The sequence below is a fragment of the Augochlora pura genome, chromosome 3 (assembly GCF_028453695.1).
Source record: "Augochlora pura isolate Apur16 chromosome 3, APUR_v2.2.1, whole genome shotgun sequence".
Taxonomy (NCBI): Eukaryota; Metazoa; Arthropoda; class Insecta; order Hymenoptera; family Halictidae; genus Augochlora; species Augochlora pura.
In genome coordinates this window covers 19,227,865-19,248,075 of record NC_135774.1, presented here as the reverse complement: position 1 = coordinate 19,248,075, position 20,211 = coordinate 19,227,865, and the positions used below count along the sequence as shown (strand labels likewise).

The 20,211-nt window shown below is 39.5% G+C and overlaps 1 protein-coding gene across 2 annotated transcripts in view; it reads right to left on the bottom strand.

The window, feature by feature from the left end:
• Positions 1–3,099: 3,099 nt before the first annotated feature.
• Ken (zinc finger and BTB domain-containing ken and barbie protein) overlaps positions 3,100–20,211 on the bottom strand; it is an 87,528-nt gene continuing 70,416 nt past the window's right edge. The window contains exons 2-7 of one of the 2 annotated variants that reach the window (XM_078177410.1): positions 17,409–17,485; positions 12,198–12,488; positions 10,882–11,054; positions 9,899–10,126; positions 9,502–9,793; positions 3,100–5,664 (exon numbers count right to left, since the gene is read on the bottom strand). In XM_078177410.1, coding sequence (XP_078033536.1) covers positions 5,203–5,664; positions 9,502–9,793; positions 9,899–10,126; positions 10,882–11,054; positions 12,198–12,488; positions 17,409–17,417 — 1,455 coding nt within the window. In that variant the 5' untranslated portion in view covers positions 17,418–17,485 and the 3' untranslated portion in view covers positions 3,100–5,202. The remainder of the gene's footprint in view (positions 5,665–9,501; positions 9,794–9,898; positions 10,127–10,881; positions 11,055–12,197; positions 12,489–17,408; positions 17,486–20,211) is intronic. The other variant, XM_078177411.1, reaches the window with a different exon arrangement.

The following is a 20,211-nucleotide window of genomic DNA, read 5'->3' as shown; positions in this document are numbered from 1 at the left end:
TCTTAATTTTTTTAGTCAAGCGGTCCAAAATTTAGAACGTTTATCATTACTACAGTTATTCGATCAATCCCCTGATACGTAATAGAAAACGTCCATAGTTTCCACTGTTCTCGAACTATCTGGTACCATCGAAACGGGGAACCAGATCCAGTCTCCCCTCATTCCTGTCTCGCCGGCGGTCGTTGTTTCGAAAGCCCATTTTCGGTTTGTTTACGATGCGACGCGTCGGGTGGGATTAGAGTGCATCTCACCGCCGCCATCTTGGAATGCACGATTGTGAAACTTACACCTTTGATGGCGTTATTCTTCTTCCTGTAGCCATTCATGAAGCCGGTTCCAGCGACCTCGACCTTTAACAACCGAGTATTTATGTTCACAAATGAAGCAGGCAGAGGGCAAATGCATCCGACTTCTACGCGAAGTAAAACAAGAACCGACTATTACCTTTCGCGCCGCAATTATACAATTGTCACTGTTGTCGAAACGCTTAGCATACTCCGCCGGTCTGAAGCCCAGACCACCGGTAACGGGTTCCCCAGTCGCATTTTTCTTTTTCAATGAAATCCACGAAGACGTCGGACCGTTAGTTTCGAGTAGCAACTTCTGCCGACTGTGTACGTCGCGTTGATTACAAGAAAACGATAGATGACGACAAACGATGTGCCACGAATGCTTAGCGGTTCGTTTTTCGATTGGTCATGCGGTTGTCCTGTAAATGTCATTTATCGTCTTTCAACAGCGTTTTGGGACTACGGCGGGGAGCAGAATTGAGTCGATACTTTTGAAGCGGTAGAAGTAGTCTAAACGACTTGGATTCTTTCGTAAATATTAGAGGGACCAATTTACTCTCAAATGACTGAAATACTTTTTTTTTAATATTAACAGTACTTGGAATTAAAAAGATGTAAGAAACTGTCGTCTCGTCACTTTTTTTATCTAAGTCTATAATGAAAATTTAAAAAATTCATTTGGTACTTCTCGGTAACTAAAGTCCATACTGAAAAGTTCACCCAAAACGATAGACCTTGACATGAGCTGTAAACAATTAAAGGTCCTGAAAAACTGTGATTTAAAAAAAAAAACAGGTCACTTTTACGTGTTTCAGTGGCTATAGCTTGACTATGCGTCAACCGATTTCAACATTTACAGAAAAATTTAAGTCATTTAGACCAATTATAAGAAAAGTTATACCATTTTAAAAATGCTGATCGATTTTGCTTTCCACTCTATATGACTCAGATCATGTATTAGACTTATAAAACATTTTACTTACCGCCTTACTAGATTTAAAATCGATAACTTTGCTTATTTTAAGACATACATTGCTGCTTCCTTTAGAAATTATTTTATCCTTGAATAATTATCTTGAAATTACAGAATATCCATACCATTTTTAAATAAAGTTTAATTCGGTCAAGTTTAATAAATAACGGTGCAGGTAAAAATTCATAAATTTAATGACTCAATAATAATTTGAGAATACTAATGCATTATTTCAAACCTAATAATTGAAGAAAGACATACACGTCTACGTACATTTTCCATCTAACAGTGGGTGAAGGCTATTTTTATTTTGCATAAAAATCCACAGACAACTAATTATAATAAGAAACAATGTACATTAGGAATACTATAAAATCAAATGACCTACGTCGTCTTTTGTATGCATCTATTTAACTCAATTAAATCCTTATTAATTTTGAAAGCTTTGAAAAATGTTTAACATGTAAATAGAATAGAAAAGAAAGATTGCAATTTTCTAAAAATGTTTCTGAGCGCATTAAAAGTTTGTAAATAGATTCCGTATTAAAAACCGAAAGGATCAGCAGGATCCGCAAATCGGGAATTATCCTGTCCCATCATTTTCAGCATAAACGATCGCCACGACCCGTGTTAATTAATTATTTAACGAGAGGGACACTTGTTCAGCAAGTAAAGGGAAAGGATTACGGCCAGAAGCCGGATGGTTACGGGCGGTTGATTCGTCATCGTTACGCACGTGTTGTTTGAATTAATTTATTTTTTGTAAACCTATGAACACTAAGAAAGCACGCGGAAACGATATCCGCTCGGAAGATGCTTAAAATCTACGAAACTCTGGCCAAATGTCCGAAGGACGGAACGCGTTTCAACGACAACGTTTGCAGAGCCAAAAGGGGGGTGGGATGGGTAACACTTGACGACAACGAAAAGCGAGTGGCATTTCTACCTAAAAAGAACATGAAATTGCTAAAATTTGAAAATCCTCGAGTGTGAAACGGCTCGCGGGTGATCGAGCGCCATGCTCGCGGCGGTTCGCATTGGAACCAAGTCTCGTCTCACTCGATACGAGCTCCACGACAGAGAAGAATCGTCGGACTTGTCCCCTAGCATTTTGCATTGTTATACGGAAGCGCAACCAGCCCGCGAGCCGTTCGGTTCGCGAAAAAGAAATGACTGTACCGCGTGCGTGCTTGCCGAGAATCTGATTCTCTCTCTCTCTCTCTCCGTACCGTCGCTGCATCTCAATCGAGTCAAGGAGGACAGCGACCGGGCCGTGGGTCCTCGAAGACCCGTGGCGCTTTGAAAATCATTCGAGAAGACGATTGCGTCCTTCTCCGACATCTGGCCGCGAGCGCGCGTGTATGCATACGCGATAAACGTAACTAATGAACGGTAAAATAATCTGTGTACGTAACCCTAGTGCACTTACGACTCGAGAAGAGGGGGACGAGGGGGTTTGGATCGGGATTTTGGGGAGAACGGGGACTGATAAAGAGAGAAACGACGAAACGTTGGTCACTAAAAGTTATTCGGGCGGCTCGCAGGGAAAAGGGTCGGTCTTACACCGGAGAGGAGCCCGGAGTCTTTTCCTGACGGAGCCGCGGATTGCGCTCGTGCCATTCGCCGAGGCGTCGCACGCTAAATAATAATTACTTTATCTTTATTATCATTTAGTATCACATTGCGTTCACTGTTTTGTGCTGGCCGTGTTTTGTCTGGCTTAATGAGAGCGCACACCACCCCTCTAACCTCTTTTTACCATCCTTTTGCGCATCCGGGACACGAGAGAACGGTCCCCCCGCGCGGATTGCCGTCAGAAAGTAAGGGGAGAACTGCTTGGAAAAATGAATCCGTGTATTTCTCAACAATCGGTGAACATAACAATTTCGTCGAACCACTTGAAACGAATCGCTTATCGGCGATTGTCGCTTGCCCGATGGTGGAATGTATTCATATAAAATATATAACACGGTGACATTGCCGTAAACGTCGAATGGTTTCCGTTCGTGGTTGAAGGTGTTAAAAAGAGGTTGAGGCCCTTCTTCAAGGCACCTTAGGTAATAATACCTACCTAAAAAAGAGATAATGACGTCCTGCGCCAACGAGAGAAAAAAAAAATAATAATATAATAAAACGTAAAGAGAGGAATTATTACAGAAACAAGAAGCTACTACTTAAAAATGTTCTCTATCTAGACCCTAACGAAACTTGGATTAATTCGAGTGATATTCAAAAACATTCTACGTGGGATCGATTAACGTTTCCTTCAATTCCTAAGCGAGCTCGTATTCGTCATCTTACACGTGTACGTATCTTAAGCCTATGAACACATGAAATCACTGCCCAATCGACCAATTTGGACCCATTTGACAAGGCACTCGAGTCGCTGAGATACCAAACATGTTTCTTGCTTTGCTTCAACTTCATTTCGGTTTCTTCTTCTTTTTTTTTTCTCTGCGTGTGCTTTATTTTGTTGTTTATTTCCCGAACGAACAGAGTGTACAGGACAAAATGCGGGGTTGCTGGGGAATGGAGAGAAGGATCGACTGATCGATGCAAATGGAAGACGAGGATTTTCCGTGGAAGAACATCAGCAATGTTTTTGTCCGACGAAACGGAAACGTCGTCGCGTTTCTCCCGGGGTTCGCGACTCGCCGGTGTAAATGTTCCTCTTCGATTGGATCGGAGCAACGCCGATTACCGATGGGTTCGTCCTTTGGACAGGAATTTTGACATTCGATTCGAGGCGATTGACGGGGCAGGTCACCTAATATCTAGCTAAGACAGAAGTCGGTGGAAAATCGGTTGGTCCCTTTGCAAAGTGTAAAATAAATAAAATCGTTATCCGTCCGCTTTGTTTCCTACTATTAACATTAACGTTATTTACATGTGAGATTTTGTGTCTGTTTATTGTGTATGCGTGTTATGTATGCGTGTTATGTATGCATGTCTGTATACGTGCGTGTTCGTGCGTGTGGGTTTGTGCGCGCGCGCGCACGCGCTGAGGTAAACGAGACGTCCTCTTTTTCAGTGTCGCGTGATCGCGGCCGGGAAACGTTGGGAATCGTGTCGAAGACGAGCGAGATGCGACGAGTACTAGGATTATGAATTTTCTCACTGTTCGTCGTCGTCGTCGCCGTGCTAAAGGTTGCTCTCGTTTCCGTCTCGCCATTCGCAACGTTTCCCCTTGGAGACCGTCAACATACCCGACACACTTCCGCCTGTCGTCGACCGTCGGAAATATGTTATTTGGTCAGAGTTACTGGTCATCGCTTATTACAATAAATGGTGTGGCGTCGACGAAGAATCGAGGTCTAACGCTACCGTCGAAGGCCCTTCCGGTATCCGTGTTGCTGTCTCCTCCGAATAAAAACGCAGACATTTCGCTATACAAATACAGTATTCGTCGAGTGGCACAGCCAGAAGCATTCTAATTCGGCGCATTTTCCTCTCGCTACCGCTCTCACCCTTACACGCGGTCACCGTTTTCTTCGCGAAGAAACAACAGAGCCGGCGACACGCGACGCGACGCGACGCGCTCTCCAAACATTTACGGAACATGTAACTCGACCGCGTCCACCGCCGGAACAATAGCTTTTGCTTACTTTTCTCGAAAACGTTTGGAGGGTTCGCGGTTCCCAGGCGGACGCGTAAATGCCTTCGCATCTCGAGATCAATATCCAGACCAACGATTTCACGTTAAAAGCAACAAAAGAGAAATGCTGAGTCGAGGAGCGAATACTGGGACCAGGCTAGCTAGCTTGTCGCGATTATTGAATTTTCGAAGGCACTCGTGCTTGGTGGTCTAGACAGCGATTCGAGAGACCGCTGGAATCGACGACCTGGCGTGGGTACGCGGGTTCGAGGGTTCGAGGGTTCGAGAGCTCGGTCGAGACGCGTTCGAGCTCCCCGGACACCGGTGGGGCCTTAGCCTTGTCGCTAGTCGTGCAGGTTCTTGCTGAGCAGCAGATTGTTGTGCGGCCCCGACAGATGCCTGATCAGCTCCTGCAGGCTGTCGAAGCTCAACGAGCAGAAGCAACAGGTGAACGTGTTGTCGGGGGCCGCGATCACCCCCCTGTGCACCGAGCAGAGGTGCTTCAGCAGGTGGGCCTTCTGCTTGAACATGGCCACGCAAAGTCTACACGCGAACGGTTTCTCGCCCGTATGCACTCGCAGGTGGGTTTTCAAGTTCCAGGACATTCCGAACTGTTTGCCACAATAAGTGCACCGGTACTCGCGAACAGGGGTCGACTTCGGCGGGTCGTCCGACGGTGGCGGCGGTGGGGCCCTCGCCGGTGGCAAGGCCCACGAGCCCCACGGTGGTTCAAGGCCCGCCGCCGACGCTGGGTCCGCGCTCGGTGGCCGGTGCGATGCTCCTGGAGGCGTCACTGATCTGTCCTGCTGCAAAAGTTAGAAAAACAATTTCGTTACAATGCTGATAAGTGCTTGAAGCAAATTGTTAAAACAGTTTTATTGTGGGAATTAAGTAAACAATTGTATTGGGCTTTGTCAAAAAGAATTATATTCTAGGAGGGCCAGTCAAGAAATCAGTTACCAAGTTTACGTTGCAGAGATGAAATACGCAATGAAATTAAATTTGACGACAAGATGATTTTATTAAGAGAGTCAGTGATTAAGTAAGCTTTCAATTTATTTATGACGATACCGGGAAAGTAAATATGTCAGTTATCAGGTCTGCCTTGCAGAGATGAAATATGTAATGAAGTTAAACTCGGTGACTAGATGATTCCATTAGGAAGGCCAATCAATACGTACTATGTTCCGTAAATTATATCCATAAGTATCATAAGAAATAGCAAATTCATATAAATTATGTACAGTGGAGTTTTGATCACCAAAATTAAACATGGAATCTTTAATGATTTATGCAGTATATCGTGTTGTATATTAAAGGCTCTAGATTGCACTGTTTACGTAAGATTCTGATAGTATTCTTCATTTGGATAATAGTGGTTTACTGTATTTATGTTTCAATAACATAACTATCTCTCAACTGAAACAATGTTTCTTGATCACCATAGAAACAATATAACGTACATGTGTTAAATATTGCACATATTTCAATTATTTCTCCATTTGTATCTAGGATATCCTACAGTTTCTAAAATATTCTGTTGTCTTGCTATGATAATTTCTTCTTGCACGTTCTATCTTTATTGTTATACCTAATTATTAATAAATGCTACTCGTATCATCCAAGAATAATATCAAGATTGTAGAACAAGAAAAAAGAAACTGCACAATGTAGCGATTGTTACGCAGAACTCCATTGATTCGGGCCGAGATAGTTTCGATGAAATTTCAATCCAGGTCCCATCCTGGTGTATTCCTTTTATGGCAATCAGTTCGTCATCTTTATACCGCCACGCATTTCTCCGCCATCGAATGCACCTGCATCGATTGTCTCGTTGGATCTTAATTACATTTCCTTTCGTCTGTCATCGGATATCCTCTCGACCGTCACAGGAATCACTTTCAATTAATTTACATTTACATTCGCTTGCAACATGGGAAACGTTTACTTCTTTTACCTCGCGCACGCCCTTTATTAAAAAATCATCCAATTTTTCGTTGACATTGACGCGTCAGAGGTTCTATCACCGTCCGATCCAACGCCACTAAAACATATTTCGCTTCCGCGAATGGAAAGCTTAACCCTTTCTAGTATCAAAGCTATCTTCCTTAAATGTTGAGCAGCTTCCGTTCCTTGTTCTCTTAAGGCTTCTAACAAATTTAAATCTTGTTGTGGTGACTTTTCTTGGTCGTAATCACTCGTGTTTCTTATCCGAGCTTAATTCTTTCTAGAATAATTTCTCCTTCATGCCAGCCGTTGGTGAACATCGCACTCTCAGGATTTGATCATCGATGTTAACACGTGCCGAAAGTGTTCACTTTAACTTATATCAATATTAAATATTAAATCCATGTGAAACGTTATTCGGCTCAAACAATTCACTCGAAGATTCCTTAATTCGATCTTATCCCGGCTGAACCCCCACTTGTAGGGGTTTTCTTATTTGAGTAATCGATACTGGTAAATTACACCAAACTTGCTGCTGAATTTTGCATCTCCGAATCTCTATTACACATAGTCTCTTTAGTTTCCACTGAACGATTGCTATCACTCGTCGCCCTTTCAAATTCAAACGTTCTCTTTTTTCCTCTCTTTTACATACACATTCGCACCTCGCGTACTTCACTCATTCGTATCTACCGAGCATTTCCCAAAAGAAGTCATAGTTACGCTGTTCCTCATGATCGCTGATCATGAAGTCTTTATTTTCTTCCATTCGCAGATGTTGTTGACAGAAAATTCAAATTTTCTTTCGATTTAGAGTAAATGACTGGCAGTCATATTCATTAAATTGCATACAAAATAATCGTCACGTGCCTGAATCGTTATTATAGTGCAAGAGTCGAATGGTAGTACTACTACTGTCCAAGTTTAAAGTTTATCTTCAATTTGGAAGATAAACTTGTGACTATTTGAAGTACTTTGTTCGTACATGATAGTTTTTCATTAATTTGTTATTTAGAATAACCTTTCGACAACCAAAATCATATAACAGGAAGAATTATGAATTTGGGCGCATTTTTTATGCCATAGTATACGATTGACTGATGCAATCAAGATGAAACTTACAGCATGTTAAAACTAATACTGATAGTGACTATCTGATGGAGATATAGACTTCTGACAGTAATCTTACACGTAAGTAACCTCTTAGTAACATAACCTTAACAGTCAGATTATTGTTTGACCCTCCTGTGATCATTGAATAATATAATAGTGGAAATAGAAGTATGTCCATAGGGTATTCAAAAGGAATTTTAATCATGCGCCATCGATTGCTCGCACAATCTTGCACGAAGTCTTCCTATTTTAGTGCAGAATGCATAGTTTATAACGTATTTGATTCTATAAGAATATTTTTGTCAAGCGATTTCTAAAAATATTATAAATTTGTAAAAATAAACATAGTTTGCGACACAGTATGGAGCAAATAAAACTTTTTTTATAATTCAGTACTGCTTAAAATACATACACTTCCAACTTGTTGCTATAAAGATTTCAAAGGTTGAAGACCATACTATAAGTAGCGTCTTCAATTTATCAATCAACTTTCTAATGTTTAAATATTTGGTATAAGATACCTTTAATATTTTTCACTCTTTAGACAAATAAATTCTCGTGTTTATATTATATTATACTATTATAATATACCAATTTTAGTATATTATAATTATTATATTTTAATATCAAGATAGATTTCTGTTGTCTCTTTAATATTTTCAAGGATTATATCAATTTGGGAAAGATATTATTAAAAAAGGAAATACGTTCGGAATAACCAGGAACCATAACTGTCATAATCAATACGAAAAAAGGCGTTACATAACACTTATTATTTCGATTTAAATGTTTTTTGTTGTAGATAATAGTTATATGCGACCAAAATATATTTTTCAATCTCTGTAATCAGTATCGATGTGCAATAAATTCCCTCTAATAGTGTCTTAATTTGTACACAGAAATGGACAATTTGGGCAGAAGAGATACGATTATTAGTTTTTATAGTTATTGTCAATCAGAGACTATAAAAACGAGTCGCGGAGCTTCGAATAATCGTATCTGAACTTCCCAAATTGTCCATTTTTGTTCACAAGCTGAAGAACACTCGAAGAGAACTTACTATATCATTATTATATTTGCAAATTTCCAAATTACAAGAAATCAGTTGCATTAATAAGTATTATTAATACTTTTCGGATATTATCATAACGAATCTTTTATACAATGAAAAAAACTTCCTTTAATTGTAGCCTCCAAGTGATCAAAATATAACCTCTCTTGAATTGCTAAACTGCAATAAAATATTTTCATCGAACTTTGTTATGACAATCGTCTGTATTAATTGTAAAAGCTAAATGCACGTATTCCATCGATTAATGATATCAACGAATCGAAATAGTCAACGAAAAACGGTTGTCCCTTAATTTAAACTATTATCTAGAATAAAAAAATTGAAATCTTTTAATCGCATGGTCTTCCAAAGAATTTTTTTCGCGATCAACAACTTCAAGTACTAAATACGGTTTCTGTTATTAATTTCTCCAGAAAAATTTGTCAGACAGTCATGCTCAGTCCCTGGAAATAACCACGCGATGGAACGATCCTCGCCGCGAAGCTAGTTAGGCGTCGTCAAAGATTAGTACCAGGTACGGTGGTGCTGAGACGCTGAGAGGATGCGGCGCTTGTAACCGCCTCGGCGTCTCGAATCCAGGATTGAACGGTACGAAAGCCGGATTCTGTGCAGGCGCATTGTGAAAGCCTGGCCTTCGTTTCCGATGGGGAGTAACGACGTACGCCTCCGCAGGTGGGATAGGTATTTCTTCTGGTTTCCGCTTTCCTGGTTCTAAGCCTAACGCGAGTCGCGCCGTTAGTTGTCTCCTCTTCTCTTCCACCTCCTCTAGAGATTCTCGCCTCTCCAATAACTGTTTTTCTGGCCTGTCGGGGAACAAATTATCAGTCTCGTACACTCGAAAGCCAGATACCGATCTGACAAATATCAAGATATCCTTGGACTCTTGGTCTCCGGACTCCCATTCGTACCTAGGTAGAATGTCGTGCGAACTTTCGCTGGTAGTGGAGGTCCCGGAATTTAGACTGAGGTTCACAGGATCGGAGCTATCCCTCCTTCGGGGCGGTTCTATACTGCTCTCCCTGTTCTCCGTGAGCAGCGCCTCGCCCTCGATGCCCTCCACGTCTACTTCCGGTTCCTCCTCGCAACCCTCAGTTTTGATGAGCACCGAGCAGCAGTCCGCGGGGTTGTTGGATTGTCTGAAATGTCAGATTGGGATCATACGTAGGGTACAGGAATCAGTTATTGTCACCTATTTGCGAACTTTAGACATTTTTGTTACTCAAAACAACTTTAACAATTTCAGTGAGATTGCTTAAGAAATTAAAAGAAAATTTTACTGTCTCTTTTACTCGAATTTTATCTGAATTTGGGAGAAAAAGGTTCTGGAGTGTGTTACTGTGGGCCTATGGTATACAAAAATCAATTGCTGTGCTTTATTTGGAGAAAGAAAAACACTTTGTCAAAATTCTTCTTGAAACTTTTAGTTGAAACTTTCACGAATTAAACATATACATATCGGATATTTGTTTAAATGATTTGAGTATCCAATACCCATATATTATATTGGATCCTCCATTTCGTTGTAAATTATAAATTTATATTAATTACATCCCGATTCGTAATCAGTTATAATGAAAATGGTAAATTATAAATTTTCAATCAAGTCCAATCGTCTTTATGGTTTAGCTAGGCTTTCTGGATTTGGGATCACTGTGCGACGATCGCTGGGAACTCGGAACAGAAACGTTGGAAGTAGGGGTTAAAGGCGCGAAGGAATGACATTAGGCGAATCGATCAGTTGCGTAAGCGCCGCTTTCTGCCGGTTGGTGCAAAGATCAGCCAGAAGTAGGAATTAATCTTAATAGTTTCCTCCCTGAGAAATTGCGGTATCTGCTTCGCCGATCATTGTGACATTTCACGAATCGTTCGCACCGAGCCGTGCTCTACCTACCTGCCGTCGTACTGCGACTCGTAGCTCGAGCTTTCCTGGCCCTCCGAGGGCTGAGGGGTGGGTATCCTCTCGGGGTCCAAGTTGCTGGAGGTTTGGGGCTGGTTCGGCTCGAACAACTCCGACTTGATTTGGAGAAGCTCGAACAGCTCTCTCAATGGTGTCAGTTCCGTCGACTGAAAAAGAAGGATGTGTTATTTCCCCATAAGAAAGTAACCATGACGGCGAGACGATTTATGTATATTGGGTTGGCAACTAAGTAGTTGCGGATTCAAAATAAGGAAGAAAATTCAATTCTTTTGCTTAAAAATATAAGTTTATTCAATTGGGCAAATCAATTTTGACACTGCCTTTTTCTTTCAAGGCTTCATTTTAATATACTATATATAATATCAAAATCATGCTTGCGATGCTTGCTTTTTTGGAAATAATGTAATAAAATATGTATGAAACGCGCGCCTTGCCCTTCCATCTTCAAACTGTAATGAAAACGAAACTAAATAACTAATCGATGCAATTTTCTTACTAACTTGAAGATGAAAGTCCAGACAGTAAGGAAACAATATAACTTAATTGCTCTGAACACGTTGTTAAAACAAAAGAACGTGCTAAGACCATCTATTAACAAAATCCGCAATCACTTAACTGCCATTAATGATCGCCATTTGTCCTATATTATTTAACGAAATTAATAACCTAACCATGTTTGTACATGTATTGCATATAGTAACGACTTCGTAAACATTTCAAATTAGAACTAAGTAAACGACTCAACTAAGCGTTCCTGTATCTAACAATGTAACCGTAAACTACATTATCAGCAGATAACTAATAATTCTCTGGAATATTTTAATTTGTACACAATATACTCGTGAAATGTCTACTCCGTGTGACAGAAGATTGATTACTGTAATTGAGATTAAGACTATCTTCATGCATAACGCATGCATCATAAAAGAAGACTACACTCTTAAAGTAAATAATTTTAGGAAAGTTCAAATTATTTCAACTTCATTCAGGAAAGCATAGTAGTGTATTTAACGATGTTAATCACAATGAAAATTCTAAAGAAAACAAGACTAAGATATTCAGAAAATATCAACTACGTTATCTAGAGTTGTTTATATTCTTGCTTTAAGAGAGTCTTGATCTTTTATTGAAAATATTTTTAAATCCTCGACCCCGTAACGTCTCTTGGTTTTTCAAGACAAGATAATGCGATACCGATATTATTCTCGGCCCTTGCGCAAAGGATCCTATAGTATACTACATTGAATCCTAGCTCTATTGAATTGCTCGGTCGTATCGCGGGATCATACCGGAATGAGAGCTTCTCCATTGTAGAGGAATTCCAGCAGATGAGTCAGCTGTGTTTTCCGTACTCCGGACAAATGGACCACGTGGTCCAAGGCGGGGTTGCGGAGGAGACCAGCCAAGAGAGGACTAGCTGCTGCCAAAACGACTCGGTGGGCCTTGACGACGGACCCGTCGTCGCAAGCTAACGTCACGTCCACGTGACGGTCCCCGGTGTACCAGGCTCCGACCTCCGCGGCCAAGGTCGCTGGATGCTTCCCATAATGAAGTGTTAGGAGACCGTCAGTATACATCGTCTGCAAAAAATGAAAAGAATCTCTTAGAAAAACGAACGAAAGTCTCCGGCACGAATTCAATCTAGGCTACCTAAGCGACGAACAATGGGGCTGATAGTGTTTCAGATCGGAAAGAATGGTCTGATAATGTATTCGTGACACGTGAATCATGGCTGTACGCGCCGTTAGGCCTGCTTTCTTATCGGCTCGGAGATAGCGGGGAAAAATAAGACCAGATTTCCGTGGAAATTCTGACGCAACGGCGAAATGAACGAGCATGTGTGACGTCCTTAACCCAGTAAATGCGGTCTTGTCGGTTCGCGTCATGCAAAGACAGCTTCGTTACACTAATTTCATCCTTCCGTGCCCCGCCCCTGGTTGGAAACGGCGGAAGGCGTGACGTGTCGCAAGATTATGTTTCTCACGTTTCTCTGACATTCGCTTGGCTTTCTGCTAAGGACTTGAATTCTGGCTAATGATAGCTCGTCCGCGCGTAATTAAGCCGTAAAATTGCTCGCTCGCGGAGCTCACTGTTGTGAACATATTTTTCAGACGATCCGGAATAATCTGTCTCCCGGTTTGGGAAAATTCTGAATACTACTTCTCCGGCCAAAATCTATTCGAACGCTTTCAGCAACGCAATAACTTGTTTAAAATTTTTCTACGTTAAATGGATTAGTTTACCGAACGACGACTGATGTATTTTTCGTTAACTTTGCTATTACTTGCAGCGACAAGAAAAGTACAGAGCTCTCCTTTCTTAACTGTTTTATCTGTACCCGAAACGAAAATTTAATCATCTCAGTTAACACTTTACCAACTGGTAGCCTATGAATCGGCATTACTAACCAAATTGTTGTCTGTTACTGTTTTTTGATTTGCTGGCATCTTTATCTAAAAACCTGGATTGTACTACTGCAAGCTCATATAGTATTATATAATTTTTTAAATTTCGTGATAAATCAAATAAATGAAATAAATCAAATAAATATTTTCTATAAGAATATAACAATGTTTACGATCGAATAACCGGTCGGTGAAGTGTTAATTGTAAGAAACGCGAGTTAGATAAAAATGTCTATTCTCTTTCAATAATTGAAATAAGTTGATTATAATGTATCCTTAAACTTTCGTAATTTCTTTACAATTTTGTATTCGACCTATTCATTTATCTCATAAATGCATCAAAACCGCAGTCTATTTATTAACGTTGCAGTCCGATTTAAATTCGCTACACGGATAATTAAACGATTCATTTTTATCTTTCTGGGAAAAGAAATCAATGGTGTTGCTGATAACCAGACTCGTCGGTGAGTAATGCAATGCATTGATAATCTCAACATTATGGAGCGGTCGGTGAGTAGAATGCCATTAAATTAAATCAAATCAGTTAAGAAACAAGTGAATTTATCCTTTCGTTAAAAACATCCGCGTCTTAGAGCGTATTTTTGCGAGGCATCTATTAAGTTTTCCAATAAAATCTGATTAGGCATCAACGATTGATTCCGTCGTGCTTAACTGTACAAAATAATTATGCCAATTATACATTAATGCACAATGAAATTAGTACAACGTACTCGTTACTTTCCGAGATAGACTATACCGACACTATTAATGCTTATTAATCACGACGTTAATTTTCATACACGGTAAATGTCATCGGACGTTATTTTTCATTAACCTTCCGTAGTCGAGTCGATACGACCTTCCTACAATTTTTCATATCACTTGCGACATTTATAAATAAATGTTAACGCTGGCCATCCGTTCGAATGCGATTACAGGTTGCCACACGTTTTACCTCGAATTCGGTCCGCATACAAGAATGTAGCAATTAAGTGAACAACCATAGGAGGATTAGTCAATTAGCAAGGAAAGCTTTATGCAATGGGGACGTTTCGCGTGCGGCGAAGCAGCCTGACAGAATCGTGCGTCGTTTGTAACAATCTAATAAAAAGCGATCTCGCCTCGTTAACGATCTTCGTCGGTAGGGAAAACCCTGGCGGATCGCAGCGATCCGTCGCGAAACTTCCGCTTGTAGGAGTAAAACGTCGAAGATCGTCACGTGAGTCATGTAACCGGCACGGTGGTGCAATTTAATTCGCGATTAGAAAATAACGCGGATAAACGCGACCGTCGTGGAATAAATTACGCGGCGGCCGCCGGAGGCGTCGGCAACAAATTGTGCACGGGAACACAATATGATTTATTTATAACAAATCGCCGTGTACACGTGTTGCTCTATAAGTGCCGGTGACGCAACGATAAACAAGCCAGAACATTCCAGGCGATCCCGGCTTTACCGTTTTAATAAATTTGACATCCGATACACCGTGTGCGCGCCGCCGATCGAGAATCGAACCAGCCGGCGGCCCCCGATCGCGCTCGTTTCCTTCGTGTCTCCAAGGGAACCGACGGGAGAGAAAGTTTGATTTCACGCTGTACTCCCAACCGGCAGAAGTATAATTAATATTATGAAACCAATGCCGTAAGCATCGACGCGTTCCGCAATGTCAAACGTGTTCCAGGCACAATGAGTTTCACGATCGGTACTCATGATCGCGAGCGAAACTTTCGCTCCCCTTTTTCGCCGGAGTTGTCGCTGCCGGCGCGGTTCGCGGGAAGATTTATCGCGACCTAAAGGATGCAAAAGCCTACACCCGAACGGGATCCCTCGATCGCCGGCGAATTATTATCGGAATCAATCGGACCGTGAAACGGCTGCCACGCCGCTGGAAAACGATCGGTTTATGAAACGTATCGCGAATCACTGCCACCATTATCCCGCGCTGTGACACAAGAACGAGATACTCATCGGCGTAACCTTCGATGAGTGATTCGATCGAATTGGAAAGGAAGACCTTGAGTAAAAGTCACGAGGAGGACGCGGATTCCAGCCTCTTAACCGACTATTAGCGAAGTGCCACTTTCTTCCAATATTCATCTGATTTATTTACCCGGGATCGACGTTTTCTGTTTTCAACGGATAATCGTGCCGGGCAGGAAAAGTGACTGGTTTTGCCTTGTCGCGTAAACGTTCAGAGTTTATTGTATTACTCTTGTTGCAATATATGCTCTCCAACAAAGAAGTCAATAATTTTCTATAGAAAATTTGTTCATTTCAAACTAATCGGAATAAATGAATACTTTATATTCATCGAATAAGACGTACTCAATTTTCTATCCTTTTATTTTGTTTTTCATTCCCTTTTTTCTTTCATTCTTTTGTTTAGTTTGTAATAAAAACAATTGAATAGATCTTATTCGATGGATATAAAGTGAATCGTGCCTGAAAATAAATCAATGGCATAGCAATTCATCACCTCACTGTAACCGGTTCTATTATCGTATTTGATCGACGATGGTATGTTTAGTGCTAAATTGCAGCTGAACGTTGTTGTTCGAAGGAGAAACGATTTTCTAATGAAAATTATCAAGAACTAATGTTAAAAATAAAAGGTCCAGAAGGGACCCGTTGAAATCACCGACAATTATTTCATTTCACCAACGCAATTTCACCGACACTAAATTTTTTCAACAATGTCTATATCCACGCCGTTGTTCCCTACTGCGTGTAAGTGTTCATGAAGTTAATAAAATTTACAATATATTATGGATACATTTAATATTAATAATACGAATAATATAAAATTATAAACACAACGTTCACGATATCTACTGCATTGATGTTTTCTCGATATAACAGTAACAAGTAAAAATTGTCGATGAAATTCGGTGTATCGGTGAATTGATCGACGGAGATTTAAACATGTCGGCGAAATGTTTGTCGGATGCCGTGTCGATGACATCGCGTCGTTGAAATAATTGTCTATGAAAAACTTGCTTCTTTCCAATACCAATTCTTTGCACTCGAAGTCATTTTAACTATAAGTTTGAAATCATTTTTCTGGCTCATAGTATTTCCGTTCTATGTATCAAAGTGCACTTTTATGCGTACGAAATTGATTCTTGTTACTCATACCAACAATGTTACTACATAACAATTTTTTAAATCTAAAGTTTATTCTTATAAAAATTATCTTCGGATATGATAGAACAATTCTAGCGGTGTCTCGAAGTCACTGCTCGTGTGCAAAGGGTTAACCATTTGCGGCCGGAGCCATTTTAACTCAAATCCAAAATATATTCCCAAACTTATAGTGTTTTCATTTTACATAATCCAGTGCATTCTCCACATTATGGAATTGAATTTTCCGGCTCGTGCAAGACTCTTAATCTTTTGACTGTGACTAATCTTGGTAAAAATTATTTTGAAGTGTGGCATGATAATTTTCAGTGGCGCCTTAGAGTCGTTACTCGACCGCAAAGGGTTAAAATATGTTTACGCTACGTTCTCTCTATTTTACTCTTATTCCGTAAGATTTCTGCCTGAACGCAAAACAAGTCGTCGCTTTATCCGATCTCTATCAAAGGTTGTTTGATTTTTACGCAATTTCATCGCCACTTTGCCACGGTTTGCGCCGTCCGAGTGTTAGAGGGATTACGTATCCAGAGATTGTCATTTACGAAGTTCCGAAGCAACTACGAGATGCCTCTTCGCGTTTCGACACCTTTTGCCGATCGGTGTGCCTGTTCTCTTCGCAGCGGAGGATGCCCGCGGTTCGCGCAGGCAGCGAACGCGGGGACCTACACCGAGTTAATGAAAAAGTAAAGACACAGGAACGAAAGAGAAAGGCAAATAGCTTCGAGAATTACGAAAGTTGCTTCACAGCGATAGACACTCCTGTTATGGGAAGCAAAAGTTAGGCGTATCCAAGGTCAATAGCTTTCTTCTGCCGACGATCATTTCTGACCATGTGAACGTGTGTGCCTGTTGTGTTACGTAAAAGCATTTTCTTCGGCCGGGCTTTAGATTGTGCGGCACGTTTGAGTGTCAGCCTTAAAACTATATTTAGAAGCAAAATAATAATGGTATCTTACGAGGGACATATTGAAGACCGAAGGCTACGATGTTAGACGCTTTGATATCAGGTCGATGGAAACTAAATGGCCGCTTTCTATAACAAAAATTCACGAGTTTATTTGTGTGTTGGTTCTGTGTTCTGATCAGAATTAGGCATGGAAGATAAAGCATAGAAGATTATCGAATGAGTGGTTATTTTGATTCAGATGAGAATATTAGGGAAATTGTGAAATTATGTCAGCATGACCGCGTTATTCGTGGCGATTCCGCTACCGCCGATGATTTTGTTATTTTCGCATATCTAGAGTTTTTAATCGAGATCTTCCCAATTCGCTATAGCGTACTTTTTCTCAACTTTCAAGTCATATATTGATTTTTATTTCGTTTAATCTCTGGTCGCAATGCCGTGTTTTATTTTTTATTTATTTAGGAGAGCATTTTTGAAAATGCGATTTTATGTATTGATGGCAAGAATTACTCAGATATAAAATTGTAAAGAGAAAATGAATTCAGTATTTTCAGCATATCAAAATTATTAAAAGAAACAATTTATTTTTATATAATTTCTGTTCGTTGTAATCGTCCTAGAAACTTTTTATTTTGCATAAAGATCCGTAGTTTAGCGATAATAGATTAAATTCATCATTTTTTAAAATTGTAAATTCGTCATCAGTTTATTTAAAGATCAGTTCGATTATTTCGAACTCGTATAAAAATGTTGGACTGTATTAGATTAATACATTGTTTAATGACTTAGTAATAATACATTGTTTAGTGACTTAGTATTAATACATTGTTTAGTAGTTTTTTGGTTATTTTACCCCAAATGGCGAATTTTAATATTAATTCTACCGGAATGTTCTGTCGGATAATGTCATTTGAAGTTTCAATAAGTATGTATATATTCATTTGAGACATATATTTATCAGAAATGTTATTTACAAATTGCCGTCACGCTGGCTAGAGGTCATAATTAACGGCGAAATCAATTAGTATAATAAATGCTATTAACACGTTTGTCGCTTAGTGTAAATAAGTCGAGTTTCTTACAGGGCTCAAATCTGATAGGACGCGTAAGATAAGGTTATACTTTATATATTAAATATAAATTAAGGTATAATATGTATAATAGTCTGTCAGCTTTTTATATTCTTATTTTGTATATTTTATATATGCTGGTGCTTATTCGATTAAATTTCTGTGCTGCAAATAGGATTTTCATAAATAAAATAAATTGTTAGAAATAGGTTAATTTCCAGTGTAATCAGCTCCATCTAGTTATTTTTGGGCAGCACTGGCCCATGCCGTTGCATAATTAGAATGCGCGTGCGTTGATGAGTTGTAGCGAGTCTTTTGTTCCCCAAATGCGATTCTTCCTTCTTCTTGAGCCAGTAGTCATACGCGCAACACGTGGTTTTTTCTTGTCCGTAATATTAGTATTTTCATTGTGTGTTATACATATAAGTAGTCACGTTAAGTTCAGATATTCATTCTTTTTAATTACTTCTTAATTTCGCGTATTCTACAAAAAAATCCTGACATAAATAAAATAAGAAAAATTCCATTGAAATTGAACAAGAAGATCGTCACCCATATTTAGGTGACGGGACCCTCACAGAAGCATATCTATCGCCCAAATATGGGTGACGCAGCGATGTACGTGTTAAATATACTAAAAATTTATTATATTCATTCTCTAGGCAGATAGAACTTTTTGGTAGACCTAATATTTCAATCGTATACCAACAAGTCGGTAACCACTGTCATTATCTAATAACTTCGTTTAGGAGTACCATGTTAAAAAAAATTGTTTCATATAGTACTGTAACTATAAATTCTATTAATAGACTTCCGGTAGATAAAGTGTTAAGGAGAACTAAGACTTCCCCAAAGCCATTTCATCCACATTGCCGCAATCCCACACGTCATTTGACGTTCGCTGAACAGCTGAGCTGTCCTTAAACTATATTATTTTTTTAGCTAATAGTTCGGTTTCAAGTAAATTTCCAACTTGAATTTATTAATCTGCCAATTCTCGTTGCAACACGTTTCTTTAATCCGTGATGAAAATTTAAAGAACATTACAAAACGTTGCAGAAATTTGTTTTATACGAAAACATTATTTAAACAAATTTTTTGCGGGAAGATTATAATACAAGTAGATATAAATAGATTATAATATATTGTTAACGCAACAACTGACATTAAAAACAGCTGCGGTGCGTCCTATCTGAGAAAGAAATTAATTTTTTATAATTTCTACGTATAATTTCAATATTACTATTTATTACTACTTAATTTATTATTCATTATTAAGTTTTAATTCATTATTAATTATCATAAGTGTCATCGTATAGAATTTATTCAATACACTAGTTTATTTCTCTTAAAAATATAAATAAAAACGTAAAGAATTAAACTCCTTTGAATCCTACCGAATCTTTTTTCAATTCAAAGTAGATGTAAATAAGAAAATCGTAATTAAAAAACTACGACCTTTTACGATCGTAGTCAATAAATTCTTGTCACGTTTTGTAAATTTTCGGCCACGTTAAATGGCGATTACTGCAACTACATGCAGCGTGTTAACATCGAAGGAATCGATCGAAAACCACTCCACGTAAATTGGACGTTACCGCGCGCGATAACTGTCCCGCGACGGAATTTTTCGCCAAAAAAGGCGTTCGTGTGCAGTGTCTCGCGCCTCGGCTCTCGTTTTAATAATTTCGTGTCGGCTGCGAAAAAGCCGCGCGAGAGTATTTCAATCTGGAGTAAGAGCACGCGACTGCGCCAAATGGCATAGCGAACGTGAAAACTTTC